Raw genomic sequence first — 20,126 nt, 5'->3', positions numbered from 1 at the left:
CAGTAGCCACTTCAGAATAAACTAATAAATATTGGGGGAGGTGCTGAATCCCTGATCCCCCAAGGTCCTCATCCTGGATTTTACCATTCCTAATGCTTGTTGTTCCTCAAATTCAGCTAATCCACCTTCCCAGGAACCCGTTCAGGAGCATGCTGTTCAGTATGTTATATTGTATCGAATCTGGTCTAATTTTAAATGTCTCAAGCATTGGGCATCTCTAACTGGGGCATTGTTCTATAGTCAAAGTCCTCCCTGAGGTGGGCCACGACATTCATGTCTTTAATTCTTTGTGCTGTCCTCAATTCCTCCTCTTCCGTAATGTTCACTTCAGATCACTGGGCTGTTTATCCTGCTCCTGCCTCCTCAGCTGCCATTTAGCCAAGCCCTTACCCTGAGTTTTTTCAATTTTTCTTCAAAGTTTCTATCCAGCTAATTGAAAATGTTTCTTCACTGAGCTTCCTGCAGTTCATGGGTGTCTTCCCTGGGTTCAGGCAGACATGTGTAACGCTGCAGTTATAAGAACACATTGCTCATGTATGGTGCCTACGAGGGCACTTTCTTTCCTTGCTGTGATGGAAGTTTTGGACTCTACGTGTTACCCAAAATGGAAGCGGCTTTTTTACAGTGTCCCACTCCAAACCCATAATATTTTGTGCCCACAAGATTCATCTAAACGTTTTGAAGCTTTGCTCATGTGGGTGAGCAGTATTATTGCCATTGTATAAATAGGGGGATGGGGACTTTAAAGTCCAAGAGTACATATACAGCTGGTCATAGAACCCAGTCCTTCTCGGTCCTAGGCCTTTGCTACAGCTGCCATCACCAATTGGTTCACCATCCCCTCTTAGCTCTCTCCTGAGCATTACTACTTTTTGGATTTCTTCCTCATTTAGATACATCCTCAGATTATTTCCTGGGATGTACCAGTGCATTTTCCTGTAGTGAACAAACTTTGTCTTATTTCTAACTTCACTAAACTCCCTTTGTATTCCTCTTTCCTATGGGGTTGGCAGCTTTCTAATCTCTGAAAACTAGGCTCCCCTTTTCCCCCACCTCTTCTCCTTGAGGCCCTGACCCTGCATGCTCTTCCCTACCTCCCATCACCTGCTACTTTCCCCCTTCCCCTTTTCATCAGATGAGCCTCTTCACCCGGACTCTCTGCCAGTCTCCTTCTGTTCTGCAGATTGGTTGGAAGCTTTAGCCTAATCCAGGGGTTGCTACCTGCCTGGTGATGAAACAGAGGTAGGAGGGGAACTGGCTGAGCCAGGGCTGGTGCATGTTGATGCAACCTGCACAGGGCTGGTACAGGTTGATGCACCTCCTCATCAGTGTTCCCTGTAAGCTGTGTGCTCAGAGAGATTCAAATACTGCCCAGCTGATTAGCAGTGGTTTTATTTCTAGTGGCAGTGCACATTCACATGTGCCTCAGTGCACATATAAATTTATTCCACACATGGATGGAAAAAAATCTGCACTTGGATGGAAAAGTTTAGAGGGAGCATTGCTCTTCATCCCACATGGCAACTGAACTTTTGGTGTCTGGTCAGTACAGGTAATACTTCCACATCCCTGTTTTGAACAGACTTTCTGGTCAGAAACCACACTTGGCAACCCTACCTCCTCCTCTTTATTTCTCATTTTAGTAATGTCATGTGATCTTCATGTCCTCTATGCTTTTCCTCTTCTCCACATCACCCACAGCACTAGACAATAATTTTTCAACCCAAATGCCTGTAAAACTTCCTTATCCTGGTGTACAGAGTCTGCACTTAGCTCTTCTGTCCCTTTGGCAAGTTACATTTGAGTCCAGCATCTGTGCTTGAGTTAAAGGAGTGAGAGGTGTAACCCGTGTCTCCTTCAGGGCCATGCCAGTTACAGTTGTGTGAACAGTTCCGTGATTGATCCCTACATTGTAAAAGCTCCCCCAACCCCTGGTTAGCCTAAAGCATAAACCTTTATTTTCCTGAAGCCAAAAATGGAAGGACTTCCCGGTAGACATGTTACTACTTGCCGTTCTTAGAGTCAGCAGCACATACAGGACTGAGGGCATTCAATGAGAGGACCTGCAAGATTGTTCATGCTCCATGTTTCCAACCAGAAGGTTGCACAAGGTTTAAACAAGCTTTTAATATCCTGGTGTTCCTTAGCAAGATGTTCTTTGATAAAATTACTAATTAAACAGGAGGGAAGCAGCTGCCTCTACTTATATTCAGTAGCCCTGTTGGAACAGAACACACGTAGGTCTAGTGGCAGATGTGTACTAACTATGAATGAGGAATGTAGGAGGCCTCTCTGCACAGTTTTTGCAGAATGTGGTGGCCTGCTACAGGCTCTCTGACAATTGGCCGCCACGGAAATGCTAGCTTCCATTTTAATTTTATCCCTTTGTTTAAAAAATGCACAAAATACTAAGGCAGGGAGACTGACATTCTAGAAAATGAATTTAAGTTGAAGGCTCATTAATGTTGAAACCCATCTGAAAGGCAAAGATGTGCGAAATAACCAGTGCTGATTTGCGATATTGAAAATGCCAACTTCTTTAAATGTCTGCAGGGTCAGCAGGGAGGTAATTTAGAGGGGAAACAGCTGCTTAGATTTCTGTTTCTAAGGTTAAGTGGTGGCTTGAAAAAAATAATAAACTGTGGCTTTGTAATTCACATTTTTTTCACATATGTAAATGTACATTGAAACTGAAAGCAAGGTTTAGCCTTTCTTTACTGGGACCAGAACAGAAGAACAGAGATCACCAAACTATAATCAGAATATTTGCATAGCGTTATTGGTAGCAGAGGGTGTGTGCATGCAGCTGTTTGCAGCTTTCCTGCTGCACTTCATTGACTACTGGTGCCCTTAATATTAGTGGCTGGAGCAGTCAGAGCCTTAAACTGCTCCTAAGCTTTTCAGCTTGTGAGCACGTCAGTTAAATAGCCTTCCCTTCCTGTTCCTTTCAGGGAATCATAACGTGATGCTATTAGATTTTGTGTATAGATTATCAGGTTTATTTTTGTGGCATTTTTCTTTCTTTAAGGGCAATTTTGTGGCTTGCTCTGCGGCCAAAATGTTTAATCTACGTTTATTTAAAGTAGGGTGACCACACTGGCCTCCAGGGAAGTGAAGCTGCTGTTCCATATCAGGGCTCCTCTGCCAGGGAGGCAGCTGCTCCACAATGAGGCACCAGGGATGGGGGCTCTGCAGTTTTGTGATAAGGGGGAGTGGAGGATGGAGCTCCACGACCTCCCAGCAGTGGTGGGCGAGGGAATGAAGTGGTTGCTGTGTGGTGGAGCTCAGCAGTGTTGGGGGCTGCCTCCATGGGGTGCCAGGGAGTGGGGCAGCCGCCCAGCAGAGGAGCTCCCTGGCAGCAGGGGCTTCTGTCTCCAGACTCCGGGTGCCAGGGAACAGGAGCCCCACAAAATACAGGATAATTAGGCCATTTTCTTAGAAAAGTTGGGACACCTGTGAGACCACTTAAATAAGGGATTGTCCCCGGAAAAACAGGATGGATGGTCACCCTGTTTTAAAGGCAGTTGGAGTGATTAAAGTGAGACCTGAAACAATGGTTCCTAACTTGGGGTCCACAGACCCTTGGGGATTCATGAGAGTAATGGGGGGGGGTCTGTGGAAAAAAATAAGAGACAAAAATGATCATAGAAGAGAGAATTGGCTTTAATGGGGGCACGCAAACAGTTTGGGTCTTGATTGGGGATTTGGACTAGTGAAAAGTTTAGGAGCCACTGACCTAGAGCATGGGACAACAGGTAAACTTAATTAAAGCAGTTTTGTTTTGATGCAGATCTACTTGGTCAGTATATTGGCAAATAGATTTGTGGCATCAGTGTAATAGGAAAAAGGCGTGACATGTTTAACTAAACACATCTCAGGAAGTGGTGAATAAGAGGTGGCTGCCTTATGCCTCATGATTGTAATAGATGAGTGTTTCCCAAAGCGAAAATAAGGGTTCCTCAAGAAAATTCCTTTATAGTAGCTGACTCCTGTGCAGCTTCCTGCCCTGCCACTGCTGAAACAGTAGAACTAACTTTAATTGGTTTAACCACCAGCAGGGCAGCAGGAGGGATTGAGCCATTAAACCAACTGAATTTAGTTCCATGATTTCAGCCAAAGTCCATTGGAGCTGGTGGGAATCTATTGACTTCAGTCAGTGGCATTTGGAGCAGACCTGTGTCTGCCAAATAAAGAAAAACATTTCTGGTGTTTTCTCTTCTCCTTCCTGCTCTCTCCCCACCCCTCTTCTCAGGATTTGGGCTGAGTGTTATCATCACCTATCCACCCTTAGTTCTAATGCATCCGATTGAGGGTTGCCCACCTTGCTGTTACTTCTGGCTGTGAGGCTGGTGCAGAAGTAGTTCAGCTGCTTTGCTGCCTTGTTAGTGAAGGGAGAGTGTCATTCCATTCTGTGCTAAATATATGGCTAGTTGTAGTTGTAAATAGCTTGGGTGAGCTGGGTTTGTATTACGTAAGACTTGCCATACCAGGTCATACTACTCTAATGGAAGTGAGGATGGTTCATACCCACAAAAGCCTTGTTCTACTAAGTACTTGGCCCTTGGAATAGCTAGTGACAGTGAGTTCCATGTGTTTAATTTTTACCAGAGGAGTCTGTCGTCCAAGAGCTGAATTTGGGTAGCAACTTTGTCTGTGAAATGGGCTAATTTTTGTGGGTGTTTAGGGGAAGGAGGTTTGATGATAAAAGCACCTGCCATTTCCTCCCTTTGTAAAGGTGTAACCTCTCACACATACTTTCTGCCGTTAGACGTCGACCAGTTTTTGATGGTGAGCAAACTTAAGCTATATATAATATATTTTATTCTTTCCAAGGTGCCATGCTCTGATTTAGCTTGGAGCCTATTGGTGTGGTACCTTTTGATTTAATTTCAAATATTTTTTTATGCAATTACATCACAAGGTGCCATAATAAAGAAAAATATCTTTGAAAATTAACATTTCTTGACCAGAGGAGCCATAGTCAAAGTAATCCAAAACTTTTGGAATTAAATTGAAAAAATTGGGTTTTAGCTAATATCTTTCTGATGTATTTTTGTGTTGCTGCCTTATAAAATTTTGCCTAATGGGTTAATGAAAAGTGTAAAAACTATAAATAAAAGCAGATCTTGCTCCTGTTGTATCATTACATTTATTACAGCTTTCCAGTGCCATTTAGGCATAATATAATGCTACGCAGGACCAATCTTCTGAGAGCTACAGGCTTGTTAGACTAGATCATTTACTGCAGAACAGTTCATTTTGGATGCTAGTGGTTTCATAAATTAATATCTCACTTCCTGGGGCCACAGGCAGATGTGTGTTCTGAAATGACTCTAGGGTTTTTTAGATTTTTCAGAACTTGCCCAGTGACTTTTCTGGGGGATGCCTCAGTTTTTCAGGCCCCAACTTGGGTCTCTAAAGAGCTGGTATTTCATGCTGCATAGAAGAGCAGGGACAGACACTTTGGAATGTTGGAAGACAGAAGTTGCTTTTTTCAATCCTTGGTGAATACATTCACAGTTCGATAATGAGTTGTCTGCTTAAACTGTCAGTGAGGAATGAACTTTTTTGCTAATTATTTATGTAGTGCCTAACTATGCCTTCAAGACCGTAATGAAACAGACTCCTCCCAAAAGTGTTTGCCATCGTCTTCTATCCCATACAGCCCTACAGAGAGCTCTCTTTCATGAGGCTGTAAAGACTTGGAGGAGGCAATGTTGGACACTGAGCTCCTTTTATTGATCGGCTTGTTTCTTCAGCTTCAGCAGCCAGTTTTGCATTCCTGCACCCTGCTTGGTGTGTCTCTAATCTTGTACTCAGGCATTCACCTTTAACCCTGAAGGGATTTTTTTGGTGGTTTCACAGTGAAGCCTCAGTGCTAGCTGTCACTGGTGTGTTGGGCTCAGTATTGAAGGGGTGATTAGATACTGTGGTGCTGCGGGTGGGGAGGAACGGATAAGTATTTTGCTAAGGCTGGTATTCCAAATGCCTTTTGAATGGAGCTGGCACCAATCCATTTCTTGTTCTGAAGACCACAGTCTGTTCAGCTTTCTATCTTCAGGAACCAGAAGGAAGCTAAGATTTTGATAAAGCTAGTAATGCAAACTGATTAGTTTCATTCATTAATCACATACTTTTGAGTAACTTATTGAAATCTTAGTCTTGATTCCTTTGGAATTGCAGAGTCTGTTGCAGGTATAAGGTTTTCCATAACAAATATCACAGTGCTACGATAACTAAATTTCTGTTAGTGTTAATAATAAATGTCTCTTTCTTCAAGTTTGATGTCTCAGCTGTTGCAGATTGCATCTGAAGTTCAGGCTGTTGTGGTTATGTAGCCAAAGCACAGCACTGGAATGTATGACAGGCAAAGCTTTTTTTTGTTTTGTTTTTTTGTATTTGTTTTTTCTCTAAACTCACTGAGTGATTTTTGTGGGTTGTCTGTTTTCAGGCCCCAACTTGAGTCTCCCTAAAGAACCCTTATTTTTCAGAAAGTGCTTGTTGCCCATCAACTGAAAATTAGGGTTCCTTAAAGATGTAGCATGAGGGAGCCTAAAATTGGAGGTACTCAGTCACTTTTGACCATCATCATCATGACGTCTGTGCCTCAGATATCCCTGTTTATAAAGTGAGGCACAGAAATCATGATCCTTAAAGGAGGCTAATGCTAGGGTTGTTTGAGAGACCTAAATCACTCTTTGTAAAGTGCTTTGAAATCCATAGGAGCTACAGCTGGCTGAAAACTCCACAATTTTGAGTTTTCTGTGAAAAATAATTGTCAACTAAAGCCTCTGCCTTGAACATTTTCCAGTTTTTCAGGCAGCTTTATTCAGACTGTAGGCCTCAGCAGACTGAGTTAGACCTATGGTCCATTTAGTCTAATGCCCTGACAGAACCAGGACAAGGACGAGGTACTTCAGAGGAAGTGGAGGAAACATTAGTGGATATAGTTCACGGTTAGGGAAATTTTCTAATCCATATTAAAGAGTAGGGATAAATCTTGAACCAGGAGAATTTACATCTTTTTTTCAACAAAAGGGTTTAGTATTTACGGTTATAACTCGAGATACTCCAGATTACCCCTGCGAGTCTCCAGACTGCCCTGGCTGGAAGAGGCAGTGTGAGTGGAAAACCTGTATTTGTGCATGTCTGGATTCTTGCTTTGCTCGTTACCTGCAAAAGCAGCAGTGACCACTCCTTCATTTCCAAGCTGTTTTCTTTTTGTTTTCTTTTTGGCTTCCTCCTCCTCCTTGTGTATCAAAACATCATTACTTTTTGCTGCCTTGCAGGAGAGGTGGGAAGCATCAGCTGCTTTATGCATCAGGAATGGGCCACCAAATGCAGTCTCTCCTGGCCATAGAGGGAAAATGGAATCATTGCTACTTCTCTAGGAGGCATTCATGCTACCTGTAACACCCAGGTGGCTTAGTAGGCACCAGCCTTGGAGCCTAACATAACTATGAGGAGTATTTAAAATTTACAACTATGTGTAAATGCAGCTTTGGAAGAGAAAGCTTTTTGGTCTTGCCTGGAGGATGGGTATCTTAAACAGGACTTAGCTCTTCTTCCTTTTTTGGGAAAGCTCCTAGAGGTACAATGGTCCAGTGGCTTCAAGTGTTAACCTTGGTTCCATTTTCTATTTCCTGCTCCGCCACAGGCTCCCTGCATGACCTTGGCAAGTCACTTACCCTCTCTTTGGCTCACCACCACTGGACCTAATAGTACTGCCCTATTTCATTGGAGTGTCATTGAGGGCAAACACATTAGATTGAGACACTTGGACATCAGGTAAGGGCCAGGATAGGCACTTGGGGCCAGGTAAGTGGCTAACGTAGTCTGTAGAATGGTTATTTTTTTAATGCATTTGTTTTAAAAGGTCTCCTATAGAATTTGATGTACAATTTTCTTCTATGGAATTCTTTAGGATGTATGGAAACCTACTGAAAGGTTTCTTGTTAAATTCTGATGGACTTGAGAGTAATTTCCTGTAGAAATCCTGTCAGATTTCTATAGAAATCTATTTATTTCGGCCCTGTTAAAATCTGTAATATTCCCATTGGTACAGTATACTTGTGTGGATGGTGGTTTTGGCTTATCCACAGGTCCCTGATTGTTGAGAGAATCTGTGTTGCCAAATTGGAGAAAGTTGCTCGTGGAGTTGGGGTACAGATGCAGAGTGGCTGAACTGTGGCTGCTGTGTGAACCATAGCTTTGACTTCCATTGCACTTGGGATAAAATTTTCAATTGTAAAATTGTTTTAAAGTAGAAAGTGGTACATGTAATCTAGTGAGCATTTGAGGCTAGTTCCTCATCATCAAGAGGGCAAGGTGAGACCCAGAGAGTCAATCAACATGTTGCTTTTTTGATTGAACCTGTGATCACTTGTGATTCACTGTGCATTCCTCCAAGCACTGTGTATGCCCTGCCCTTTCATGTGTGCCATTCTTTTGGGAGTTAAGACTTAACTATCCACACAAAGGAGGGTCAGAACTAGTTTGAAAACTTTGCCATGATGAAACCTCCTGAATTATATTTCTTACCCCATTCCCGTCAGTGTGTTTATGCTTTTAAAACCAGGAGAAACTATTTTGCTGTTTCTCTGTCAATTATTTTGACACTGATCAGTGCTGCGGATCTTGTTTTGATTGGTGTCTTGATGCATCATAAAAAGAGTTGCTGAAAGAGTTCAATTATAATATCAGCAATTCTGCCAAATGTATTGAGCTGTTCTGAAAAGCAACTTGTCGTTCCTGACCCAGATACACAGTTTCCTACTGTGGTAGATGCTGCCAGAAAGACTCTTGGCAGAAAGCCAGAAATAAAATTATATTGCAGAATTATACTCCTTTCTGGATCCAAGCACCATTGTGTGTGATGTGATGAAAAATTACCTGCCTTTTGCATACGGAGCAGAAATTAAAAGTAACTCACAATTAAAACGCCAGTAACAAAGAGGAAGCCGTGCTAGTCTATACACTATCAAAACAAAAAGCAGTCAAGTAGCACTTTAAAGACTAGCAAAATAATAAACCCCAACCCAGTTAGTGGACTCTTCTGCCATAGCCTCTTAGGCTGTAGTTCTGGCTTGTTCAGTCTTGCTGTAACATTGAAGTGGTCCTCACGGACTGTGGACTCTTCAAGCAGCCTGGCCAGAAGCCTGAGCAGCAGCTCAGAGAGAAGTGGGGATTTAGATGACTAAAGAGTTCACTGGACTGTGATACTGTTTCCCCTTGCCCATTAAGAGAGTAACAAGGCTCTAAAAGTATCCAAGGTTCCCTTTTCTAAGGGTCCAATGGAATCTCAGCTGCACTGTTAATTTCAGTCCTTGTGGAGTACACAGACCTGTTGCGTCTGCCTGCTTCCTCCACAGTTAGTGTCTAAAAGCAGCTAATGGGCTGCATGTTGGTATGTCCTAAGCTATGTAAATGAGCAGTAAATCCAGGATGAATGACTGATAGCTGCAGGAATGAACCCTGTTGTAGAGGCAGCATGTTAAGCTTTTCCTTCGCTCATCTCGTGCCCCAGCCAAAACCTCCTTGTGAAGTTTGGGGTGTTAATGGAAAAATGTTTGCCCCCCTGTGGCCATGCTGTTGGGCATGGTGGCTCAGGCACACTGCAGCCATTGCACGATTGGTTACATTAGGTTCAAAACCCCATTTTCTGATGGTTTTTCAACTCTTGAGATGCACTGTGTTTTTAAACAGTGTTAAACACACCTGCTCTTGAGACAGTTTAGAGCATGGTTTCCCAAACTGGGGTGCCCCTGGGAGAGTGTGAAGAAATATCAGGGGCATGAGAGGCAGTCCAGCCTCCCCCATCATTCCCCTCACCTGAAGAAAGATCCAGCCTTTGCTTCCATCTCTCAGCCCCTGCCATTTTACGTGGGTGACCCGGTGCAGCCACTATAAAAAGCAGGCAGCCGGTGAAGTCCCCCGCGGAGCTATCTGCCTCCTGTAAAGGTGAGTATGGATTTGGGGAGCAGGAGGATGGGGTTAGATGGGGGACCGGAGGTGCCTGTCTGGGGTAAGGGGGGATGGGAATGGGGTAAAAGCAAGGGGCTGGTGGTGCCTGGCTTTGTGAGAGGGGAGGAGCTCCGGTGGTTGGCTTGTGGGGCATGGGTGGCTGGCCCCCAGCAGCATGTGGCTTGGGCGCCTTGGGCTGGCAGGTGGGCAGCTGGCCCCCAGCAGTGTGGGGCTCAGGCGGCTGGGGATGGTTGGGGGGTGGCTAGCCCTGTGAGCATGGGGCTTGGGTGGGTGGCTCGGGTGGCTGGTGGGCGAGTGGCTGACCTTAGCAGCACGGGATGGGGTGGGTGGCTCTGGCAGTGCAGGTCTTGGGCTGGCAGGTGGCTGGCATGGGCAGCCCTGGCAGCTGGCATGGGACTCAGGCAGCTGACCAGCTGGGGCTGCACCAGGCACCCGCAAGGGGTCAAGAAAAACTATTTATGCTTATTTTTAATTTTAAATAACATTTTTATATATATATATATATATATATATATATATATATTTTTTTTTTAAATTATGTATTGCATTTTTTGTTAAAAGGCGGGTTGGATGATGGTAATGAAGATGTGGGGGGGCATGAGGGTTTCTCAAACATCTAAAGGTGGGGCATGATGCTGAAAAGTTTGGGAACCACTGGTTTAGAGAGAGCATGAATTATCTCCATTTAGTGCTGGTGTGTAAAAACCCTTCCTGTTGCTATAGTGTCTGGTATCTGAAGGTTAAAAAAATCACATCAATTGTCATCACCTGGCCCTAGGTAGGGAAATATTTATGCCCACTTTACAGGTGGGGAGTGAGAGACAGAGATGGTAAATGACTTTCCTAAGGTCACTCATGGCTCATTAACCTTAAAGGCTTTTCCTAGAAAACTCATTGCCACCTGTGATGGTGTTAGTCCTACGGTAGCCCAGGCATGAGCAGCTGTTGCCATCATGTCCTCTTGACCCTTAGCAATACCAATCATCCTCTCCCAGCTGGTGCTGCTGGGGTCTGGTCCTTGTGTAGATGCTCTGTAGTGAGTTAGTAGCAGAACAAAGCTGCTGGAGTAGAAGGGCGGCAGTCTGTTTTTCTGGATCTCTTCTTGTGGGCTGATAACAAGCACAGCGCTTTATGCTTCATCAAGGGTTGGTGAGGGCTCTAGTCTTAGCTTCTGTTTACTCCCCGCTCTGTGCTTTGTTCTCAGGTAGCACCTGAATTTTTAAAAAACATTCATTTCAGTAGCTTTATTAAACAATCTCTCCTGGGGACTGAGCTTCTGCTTCAAGATTTTCTTTGTGCAGATGCTTTTAAGTAGTATTGCAGGACAATTTAATCATTTGAAAGAACGCTGCAGAACAACTTCAGCTCCACATCCAGATTTGTGTAGTGCTCATCCTGAATAATGTTCATAGAGGTGCTGTCATTCATAATTCCCTAATCTGAGCACACTGCAACCATGTCTTAAGACCTCACTGGCTCACTTCTGGGGAAAGGGGCAGGAGAACTGGATTAGTGATGCCTCTTGCCGGACTTGTTTTGCTTGATCGTGAAACTTGGAGCCTCTCTGAAAAGCTGCATTGTTCTGCCCTTCTGAAGGATAGCACTGAAAGGTGTTGATGCTACGTATCAGGTCCACTGTGCAGCAGAGAGAAATTAGCCCCAGTAACAGCTGTAAACATTTGATTTCAGGCTATTTCAGATTTTCAGAGTACACAGAAAACAGCTCAGTGCATGCGGAATCGCACCCTGAGGTGCGTTTGTTTTCTGAGCTCAAGAAGTGGAATGCAGGCTTGGCCTCTTAATGGTGCTGTCTGCCCAGCAATTGAGTGAAGCACCCAAATTTGCTCAGTCAGCCATTTCCCTCCATCTGCGTTCGCCATGTTGCCATCTATAACCTGCAGCGGTCCTGCAGGAGAGTCCAGGCTGGCACGTTGCTTGTTGTCTGGCAACTCTGGTGATGGGCACATCCTCCACATTCAGATGGTGGCCTTTCCCTTCTGGATTGCCGTCCAAACCAGTCTCCACCCTTTGGCTTTGGGAGTAAGGAAGGCTGAAAAATGCCTAATACAGAACTTTGTGTGGAAGCAGGTCAGGGCTGGAAGGAAAAGCTTGTCCTGGATGGGTCAGTGGGCCTGGAACCATAAATAACATAGGGGAAAAGCTCAAGAGCCCTATCGGAACCACCTAGCACTCCTGAGAGGCTGGGAGACATTGCCTCTGTTCTGTGGGGTGGGATTGGGTGGAGGTGAGACTGAGGCACAGAGCCAGACTCAACCAAGTGCAAACTAGAGGCAGAGCTGTGATGAGACCCACTCAGCTGCTCTGGTGAAAAATGTTTGACATGCTGTTGCTGGGCTGAGCAGTGGAGGAAGACCGCAGCCTGGGGCCTGACTGGCCCAGCTGAAAGGGTTGGATGGAGGGTGCGGTGCCTATGAGTTTGTATTGGCCTGCCTGGAAGAGAGTGAGACTTTTTCTTACCATGTATCTGTCCAGCTCCTGACAGACTTGGTGCCATGATTTTGATTGGGATGTTGGCACACTAGTGACATTCAGATTATAAATTAAAAGTAATTCAGTGCTCACAAATGTGTTCTTTGGATAAAAAGTTACATGCCAGTTTTGTATTTTGCTTCATATTAATTGTGTTAAATGCAAGGAAGTAACCTACTTCGTTCCCTGACAGACTGTATCGTTCTGTAGAAGACCCACTAGACACTGACAGACCAAGGGACATGCTCCATCCATGTCACTATCTGCTTTACTGCCACTGACTCTTTATGCTCTGTGGGTGGCATACCTGAGAACACTTAACTGTCTGCTGCTTAAAAAGCCTCACGTGCATCTGGGACAGTGCTGGTTATGTAACTTTGTAATTGACACACGTAATTTTTCATAACCCAAACTTGACATCTCCAGATGTAGAGTGCCTTTCTTCTCAACCTCTGTAATGTGCCCTTGATTTCAAACGTTAGCTTTAATACAATTTTTAAATACTCTGGAATTCAGAACTGCCTGGTGCAAGAGCGTTTGAATGCCAGTTGCTGCTCGGCTAATGAATCCAGATGGGAAAGTGGTAACATATATGTGGGCATATTAAATAAAGTTGCTTTCTATAGAGACAGCTGCATTTTGTTCAGCATTGATGATTTCCTCCCCCCTCCTTGAAGCCTGCTGCTTTAATCAGTGGCTTGGTTTAATGTGTTCCTTTGAAAAGCAATCAGAATTAGCATGCGGTTTCTTCTCTCTTCAAGTTGTTTCTCTCTTTCTCTCTCTTTGCAGGTGTTGTATTGCAGAAAGCGCCTGGTGGAGCATCTCGCCTGTATGAACTCTTGAGCTGTCAAGGGACTGTGTGGCTTATGAGGAGGTTCTGTCAGGCAAAAACAGTGCCTAGCAAAGATACCGAGGAGGAGGGAAAAGGAGAAGGGGGTGGGGGAGCGGAACTGAGACTCTAGCAAACCATGGTAGGTAATTGTTAATAGCGCTGCATTACAATTAGCCTCCACCCCAGCCCATTATGGAATCTGTTAAAACAAGAGTAGAGGGATTTTCTGACTCTGCTGCGTTAAGATGCCTCCGCATGGTTTAAGCAAAGCAAATGGGCTTTGATTTATTGCTGGGGCTTTTACAATCCCGGAGCCTTGTGAGCCTGCAGCACTTGAATTATTAAACACAAATGAAGGGGTTGCTCATAAATAACATTTTCTAATAAAACTGACATTAGCAAGCTGTTGCAAAGGGCGGGGATGACCTTGAACTGCAGATTACATAACGTTGACACTCCGCACCCACCTCTTCCCCGCAAGATCAGATGTTGGTGCTATATATATATATGTTTAATGTTAAAAATTAAAAGCCTGAGCTCTGTACACACCTATTAATAGCATAGAGATGATACATATGTAACCGGTACCCATCAGGGCATATTTGATGACTAAGTGAGGAGTCACTTCCAATCTGCCTGCTTGTAGTGGTTACAAATTGCAAGTGTCAGGATGCATTGAATTTGCAAAGCTGTGCAAATGTGAAGGGCTTGGAATGGTTAGTTCTTCTAAAATGCATTCAAGGAGCGGAGGAAAACCCACCCAATTAACAAATGCCTGAGAGCCAGCTGTTGTGAGCAGTTTTGGCCTATTGATTTTTTTTTTTTAAAGTCCTCTAAATGTTGCTGCTAGAGAGGGAGGGAGAGAATAGGCACAGCTTTGTATTTAAACTAAAGTTTAAATACTAAACTAAAGAACTGAGGTTGGAGCAGATGATGGCTAATGAAATCCAGACAGACATAAATTCAGACTTCACCCTCTGGTGGGAGCAACGATGTGGGAGAAAAGGGGCCTCAAGGAGTGCCAAACACAGAGTGGAATTCAGTGGAAAGTGTTGGCTCCTATGAATTCTAGACCCAGATTCTCTTGCTTTGTGCTTATTTTGCCATTGCCTGTTAGTGAGGTAACCATGTGTTTCTAATACACAAATTACAAATTTATCAGTCTGCTGCTGCTGCTGGAGTATTTTTTATAATTAGTAGTCACAAGAAGAGCACTTTGGAGAGGAGGTGGCACGCTTTGGGTGGGGGTGACTTAAGAAATCCATCTTACCAATTGACTGCCAAGCAGCAGCTGTCTTTACCTGGAAATCTTGTGTTTTGTAACTGCAAGGAGAGAAACAGCAGAGACCTATGGGAAGGGAATTGTAGTGTACAAGTACTGGAACGGCTCTGGGGGAGCACTCCTTTCCCAGGAATCAGTGTGCTTCTCCCTGAGCCTGAATGTAGCCTGTGGGTCAGGAGAACTAAGAGTGAGTGAGTGTGTTTGGATCCATTACAGGCTCTGAGCTCTGTCATGATCACAAGCTGTGAGATGGGGGAAAGATCCGCCTTTACTGCAGGATAACTGCAGTTTATGGAAGTAAATGTATACCAAGAGCTCGCCAGTCAGCTGCTGGTATGGGTGTCTGGGGAAGGCCCTGCAGTCCACGTACTGAGTGCCTTTGAGTGTGTCTCATTCACAGTTCCCTGACACTGAATCAGATTGGTCTCTGAGCACCAGGGTTGCATGTGGCTGATGGGGAAGTACCTGATAAATGCCTGGCTGCCCGTGCTGGTTCACGAACTGTTCACCTGGGTGGCAAGGCAGCCAGAAGTCTCCCGTCAGGTCACAGGGGTCTGTGTCATCCTGATTGTGCAACTCCATGAGCTCTCCCTCTATTTAGGATTCTTTAACTCTGGTGTTTCTTTCCACTTAAGTATTTGACTCTTTCCCCACAAGCTTAGCCCATCTCCCCCAGCCTCTGTCCCAGCTATTTTTCTTGCTCTTTGCTGAATTCATTCCTGCCTGCTGGGATTTTCCTGGTGATGTGTAGTGCTCCATATCCAGGTGAAATGTCCCAGCCTGGGCAGAATCAGACTGTTAGGGTGAGGGGCTGCCCCTGCACCCAGCCTAGATTGAGAGGAGAGCTGCAGCTCTTGGCATATTGTTCTCTGAGCTTGTCCAAGTCCTGTCTGCAGAGGAGCTTTCCTTAGCCTCGTCCCTGGGGTACCTCTTTTCCTAACTTACATCCCCAAAACCACACCATTTCCTTGCACTTCCTTGATGTGCATGGAGCCCTCAGACTTTAACTTTGAAGCCAGATCAATGGAGCCCTTGGAGGCACTTAGCTACTGGGGTTAGAATTCACTAAATTCCTGGTGTATTTAGAGGTGGAGCAAGGAGCCCATTTCCTTCACAGTTGCTACTTATAGTTTGTATTAAAATGGTGACTTGGGGCCTCAGCCACGCTCAGGGCCTGTCTGTGCTAGGCACTTTGTAGACACATATAGACATAATCTCTGCCTCGAAAAACTTAGAGAGGTGGAGGAGAGACCAGCACAGACTGAAAGTGACTTTCCCAATGTTACAGTGTTACAGCAGGTCAGTGGCAGAGCTAGGAACGGAAACCAGGTTTCCTGCTGCTTCATTTTTTTCCTGCTCACTAGACCTCCCTGGCTCCTTGTACTCCCTCAAAACCATGGCTTCTTCCAAAAGAGAAACTTGGAAAATATTGCAAAGCCAGCACCCCAGAACTCTTACTAACCATTGCAAGTTGGATTAGCTTGTGCAGTGCTGGAAGTGGTATTTATGCCAGCCATTGCTGTTAATGGGCACTTCTTATGCAGATAGGAGGCTGTGTAACCTCTGTCTGCCTGAGCTTACTGTTGCATATTGGGTGAAGATGATGCACGATATGGGGAATAGCGGAAGGGAGTGCAAAGCCTGGTTAGGAAGGTATCATTTGTGGAATAAAGGAGACGAGACATTTCTCCTCGTTGCATTTTTCTATCACTTGATTCAGGTTTTTCTGCCCCTACTTTGGGAGCTCGTACATAGAACTCTGCAATCTACATTCATGATGACTAAGTCACAGGCACAGCACACTTGCATTTTGCTACCAGTTTTTGCCAGTTTGACTTTTTTTCAGTGTTTCACGTGTAATTTGCTGGGTCTCTCTACTTTAGGCAAAGATGAAGTATAACTTCCACCATGATTCTAGACCTTTGTTATCCTAAAACACTACCCATCTATGTTGGTGAGGATGCCCTTCTCTTGGTAAGCCAATAACTCTTCTTTCTTTTTCCCCCCTACTCTTTTCCACCTCTGTAACAGAGATCTATCCGATCTTTTGCTAACGATGACCGCCACGTTATGGTGAAACATTCAACCATTTATCCATCTCCAGAGGAACTGGAAGCTGTCCAGAACATGGTGTCGACAGTTGAATGTGCCCTTAAACATGTCTCGGATTGGATGGATGAAATGAACAAGTCTGTGAAAACTGAGGTAGAGGGGGAAGCAAAAGAGGAAGCTGGAGAGAGTAATGCCAAGTGAGTGCGTTAAGCTTCATAATGAGCTACTGTACTACTATGAATGGATTTCTCTCCTGCTAAAGAAGGGCCATAGTGTGTTTTTTTTTTTTTGGTTTTGCCAGTTTTGACTGTTCAGAGCAGGAAGTAGATGTGTCTGGACTCTTTCTGAGAAGCGAGTCCATTGGGTGAGTGTGAGGAATGTGTAATGAATAGGCACCTGGGCAGGGGGAGTTCTCACCTTTTAAGAAGAATAGTAACAGAGAGAAAGCCGTGCTAGTCTATATACTGTCAAAACAAAAAGCAGTCAAGTAGCACTTTAAAGACTAGCAAAATAATTTATTAGATGAGCTTTTGTGGGACAGACCCACTTCTTCAGACCATAGCCCTACCGGAACAGACTCAATAGTTAAGGCACAGAGAACCAAAAACAGTAATCAAGGTGGACAAATCAGAAAAAAAATTATCAAGCTGAGCAAATCAGAGAGTAGAGGGGCAGATTTTTTCTGATTTGTCCACCTTGATTACTGTTTTTGGTTCTCTGTGCCTTAACTATTGAGTCTGTTCCGGTAGGGCTATGGTCTGAAGAAGTGGGTCTGTCCCACAAAAGCTCACCTAATAAATTATTTTGCTAGTCTTTAAAGTGCTACTTGACTGCTTTTTTCCTTTAAGATGAAGTGTTTTAAACTTGCAGTCAATGAATGTAAGATGCAAACACATTTTCCTGTAGCTCAAAACTCTAAATCCAAACCCACAAACGTGTGGCTTTTGGGGCTGTTTCGGTTTAATAGGCAAAAACGGATTTATAAATGTGTATTGTTTGTTAGACAGGCTCATGGCTCCAAAGGAGCCATTACTGTACATCATGTTAGTCTGTGCTGCATAAAACATCTGGCAGTGCACATCTGTCTGTTCCCTGACATGGCACCAGATTTTGCTCCTCCGAGTTTGTCCAACAGTTTAGGAAACAACTTGCCCCTTTTCAGGTTTCTGTGGATAACGATCTCTAACTTGGGCATTCGGGGCTCTCTGGTGCTGTACAAATAACTGAACTTCACACCAGCTCTGAGCCAGGTAAATATTTTGGCCAGTTTAGAGATGGGGAGTTATCCAAAGCCATACAGCAAATCAGTGGCAGGACCTAGAGGACCTGATATCCAGTCCTGCAATCTTACCAAACCATCCTTCCTCCAGTATAACAACCTTCTTGGGTGAAATTTGACCAGATTTGACTTTAACAAATAGGGAGTAATTGGTAGAGAATTTGAAAGTGGAAGGCAGCTTGGGTGAAAGTGAAAGTGATCATGAAATCATAGAGTTCACAATTCTAAGGAAGGATAGAAGGGAAGACAGCAAAATAGAGATAATGGATTTCAGGAGGGCAGAGCTTGGTAAACTCAGAGCTGGTAGGTAAGGTCCCATGGGAAGCAAAACTGAGGGGGAAAAACAGCTGAGGAGAGTTGGCAGTTTTTCAAAGGGACATTATTAAGGGCCCAAAAGCAAGCTATCCTGCTGCGTAGGAAAGACAGAAAATATGGCAAAAGGCCGCCTTGGCTTAACCAGGAGATCTTGTATGATCTCAAAATAAAAAGGAATAATATAAAAAATGGAAACAAGGGCAAATTACAAAGGATGAATATAGGCAAACAACACAAGAATGCAGGAGTAAGATTAGAAAGGCTAAGGCACAAAATGAGCTCAAACTAGCTACAGGCGTAAAGGGAAACAAGAAGGCTTTTTATAAATACATTAGAAACCAGAGGAAGACCAGGGACAGGGTAGAGCCATTGCTCACTGAGGAGAGAGAAACAGTAACGGGGAACTTGGAAATGACAGAGATGTGTAATGACTTCTTTGTTTCGGTTTTCACTGAGAAGTCTGATGAAGGAATGCCTAACGTAGTGAAGGCTAGTGGGAAAGGGGTAGGGTTAAAAGTTAGAAATAAAAAAAGAACAAGTTAAAATCACTTAGAAGAATAAGATGTGTGCAAGTCACCAGGACCTGATGGAATGCACCCTAGAATACTCAAGGAGCTGATAGAGGAGGTATCTGAGCCTTTAGCTATCATCTTTGGAAAATCATGGGAGACAGGAGAGATTCCAGACAACTGGAAAAGGGCAAATATAGTGCCCATCTATAAAAAGGGAAATAAGAATAACCCAGGAAAGTACAGGCCAGTCAGCTTAACTTCAGTGCCAGCAAAGATAATGGAGCAGGTAATTAAAGAAATCATTTCCGCTGGCTTGGCCACATCCACAGGATGAATGATGGAAGGATTCCAAAAGACATCCTGTATGGTGAGCTAGCCTCTGGCAAAAGACCCCCCGGACGCCCCCAGTTGTGTTACAAAAATGTCTGCAAGAGAGACCTCAGAGAGGTAGACATCGAGCTGGACAACTAGGAAGAACTAGCAGACGACCGCAGCAGATGGAGGCAGGGGTTACACAAGGGCCTTCAGAAGGGCGAGTTGAAGATCAGACAGCTAGCAGAGGAGAAGCGAGCGCACAGAAAGCACAATAAGGACTTGCCAGACACCCACTACATCTGCAAGAGATGCAGCAAGGACTGTCACTCTCGTGTGTGTCTTTATAGTCACAATAGACTCTGTAAATGAAGTCTTCAATTGAAACTTTTAAGGGCGCGATCCATAGTCTATGCAGACTGAAGGATGCCTACTACTACTACTGATAGAGGAGGTATCTGAGCCTTTATCTATCATCTTTGGAAAATCATGGAAGACAGGAGAGATTCCAGAAGACTGGAAAGGGCAAATATAGTGCCCATCTATAAAAAGGGGAATAAGAATAACCCAGGAAAGTACAGGCCAGTCAGCTTAACTTCAGTGCCAGCAAAGATAATGGAGCAGGTAATTAAAGAAATCGTCTGCAAGCACTTGGAAGGTGGTAAGGTAACAGGAAACAGCCAGCATGGGTTTGTAAAGAATAAATCTTGTCAAACTAATCTGATAGCTCTTCCTTTGATAGGATAACGAGTCTTGTGGATAGGGCAGAAGCAGTAGATGTGGTCTACCTAGACTTTAGTAAAGCATTTGATACGGTCTCACATGATAGTCTTATTAAAAAAAAAAACAAAAAACTAGGCAAATACAATTTAAATGAGGCTGCTATAAGGTGGGTGCATAACTGGCTGGATAACCATACTCGGAGAGTAGTTCTTAATGGTTCTCAATCCTGCTGGAAAAGTGTAACAAGTGGGGTACCACAGGTGTCTGCTTTAGGACCGGTTCTGTTCAATATCTTCATCAACGATTTAGATACTGGCATAGAAAGTGTGCTTATTATGTTTGCAG

The 20,126-nt window shown here is 44.2% G+C and overlaps 1 protein-coding gene across 9 annotated transcripts in view; it reads left to right on the top strand.

Annotated features, from left to right (window-relative positions):
* Positions 1-20,126, top strand: part of STRBP (spermatid perinuclear RNA binding protein) — a 117,359-nt gene that overhangs the window by 32,780 nt on the left and 64,453 nt on the right. For 5 of the 9 annotated variants that reach the window (XM_075015721.1, XM_075015720.1, XM_075015725.1 and 2 more), the window contains exons 2-4: positions 7,658-7,788; positions 13,264-13,445; positions 16,620-16,837. The exons of 1 other annotated variant lie outside the window; for it this stretch is intronic. In XM_075015721.1, coding sequence (XP_074871822.1) covers positions 13,443-13,445; positions 16,620-16,837 — 221 coding nt within the window. In that variant the 5' untranslated portion in view covers positions 7,658-7,788; positions 13,264-13,442. Of the gene's footprint in view, positions 1-7,657; positions 7,789-13,263; positions 13,446-16,471; positions 16,563-16,619; positions 16,838-20,126 lie in introns of all 9 variants that reach the window. 3 more of the 9 variants (XM_075015719.1, XM_075015718.1, XM_075015722.1) reach the window with 2 other exon arrangements.

The sequence above is a fragment of the Carettochelys insculpta genome, chromosome 21, assembly GCF_033958435.1.
Source record: "Carettochelys insculpta isolate YL-2023 chromosome 21, ASM3395843v1, whole genome shotgun sequence".
NCBI classification, from domain to species: domain Eukaryota; kingdom Metazoa; phylum Chordata; order Testudines; family Carettochelyidae; genus Carettochelys; species Carettochelys insculpta.
Note: the sequence above shows the minus strand (reverse complement) of the source record. Positions and strands in the feature narration are given on the sequence as shown.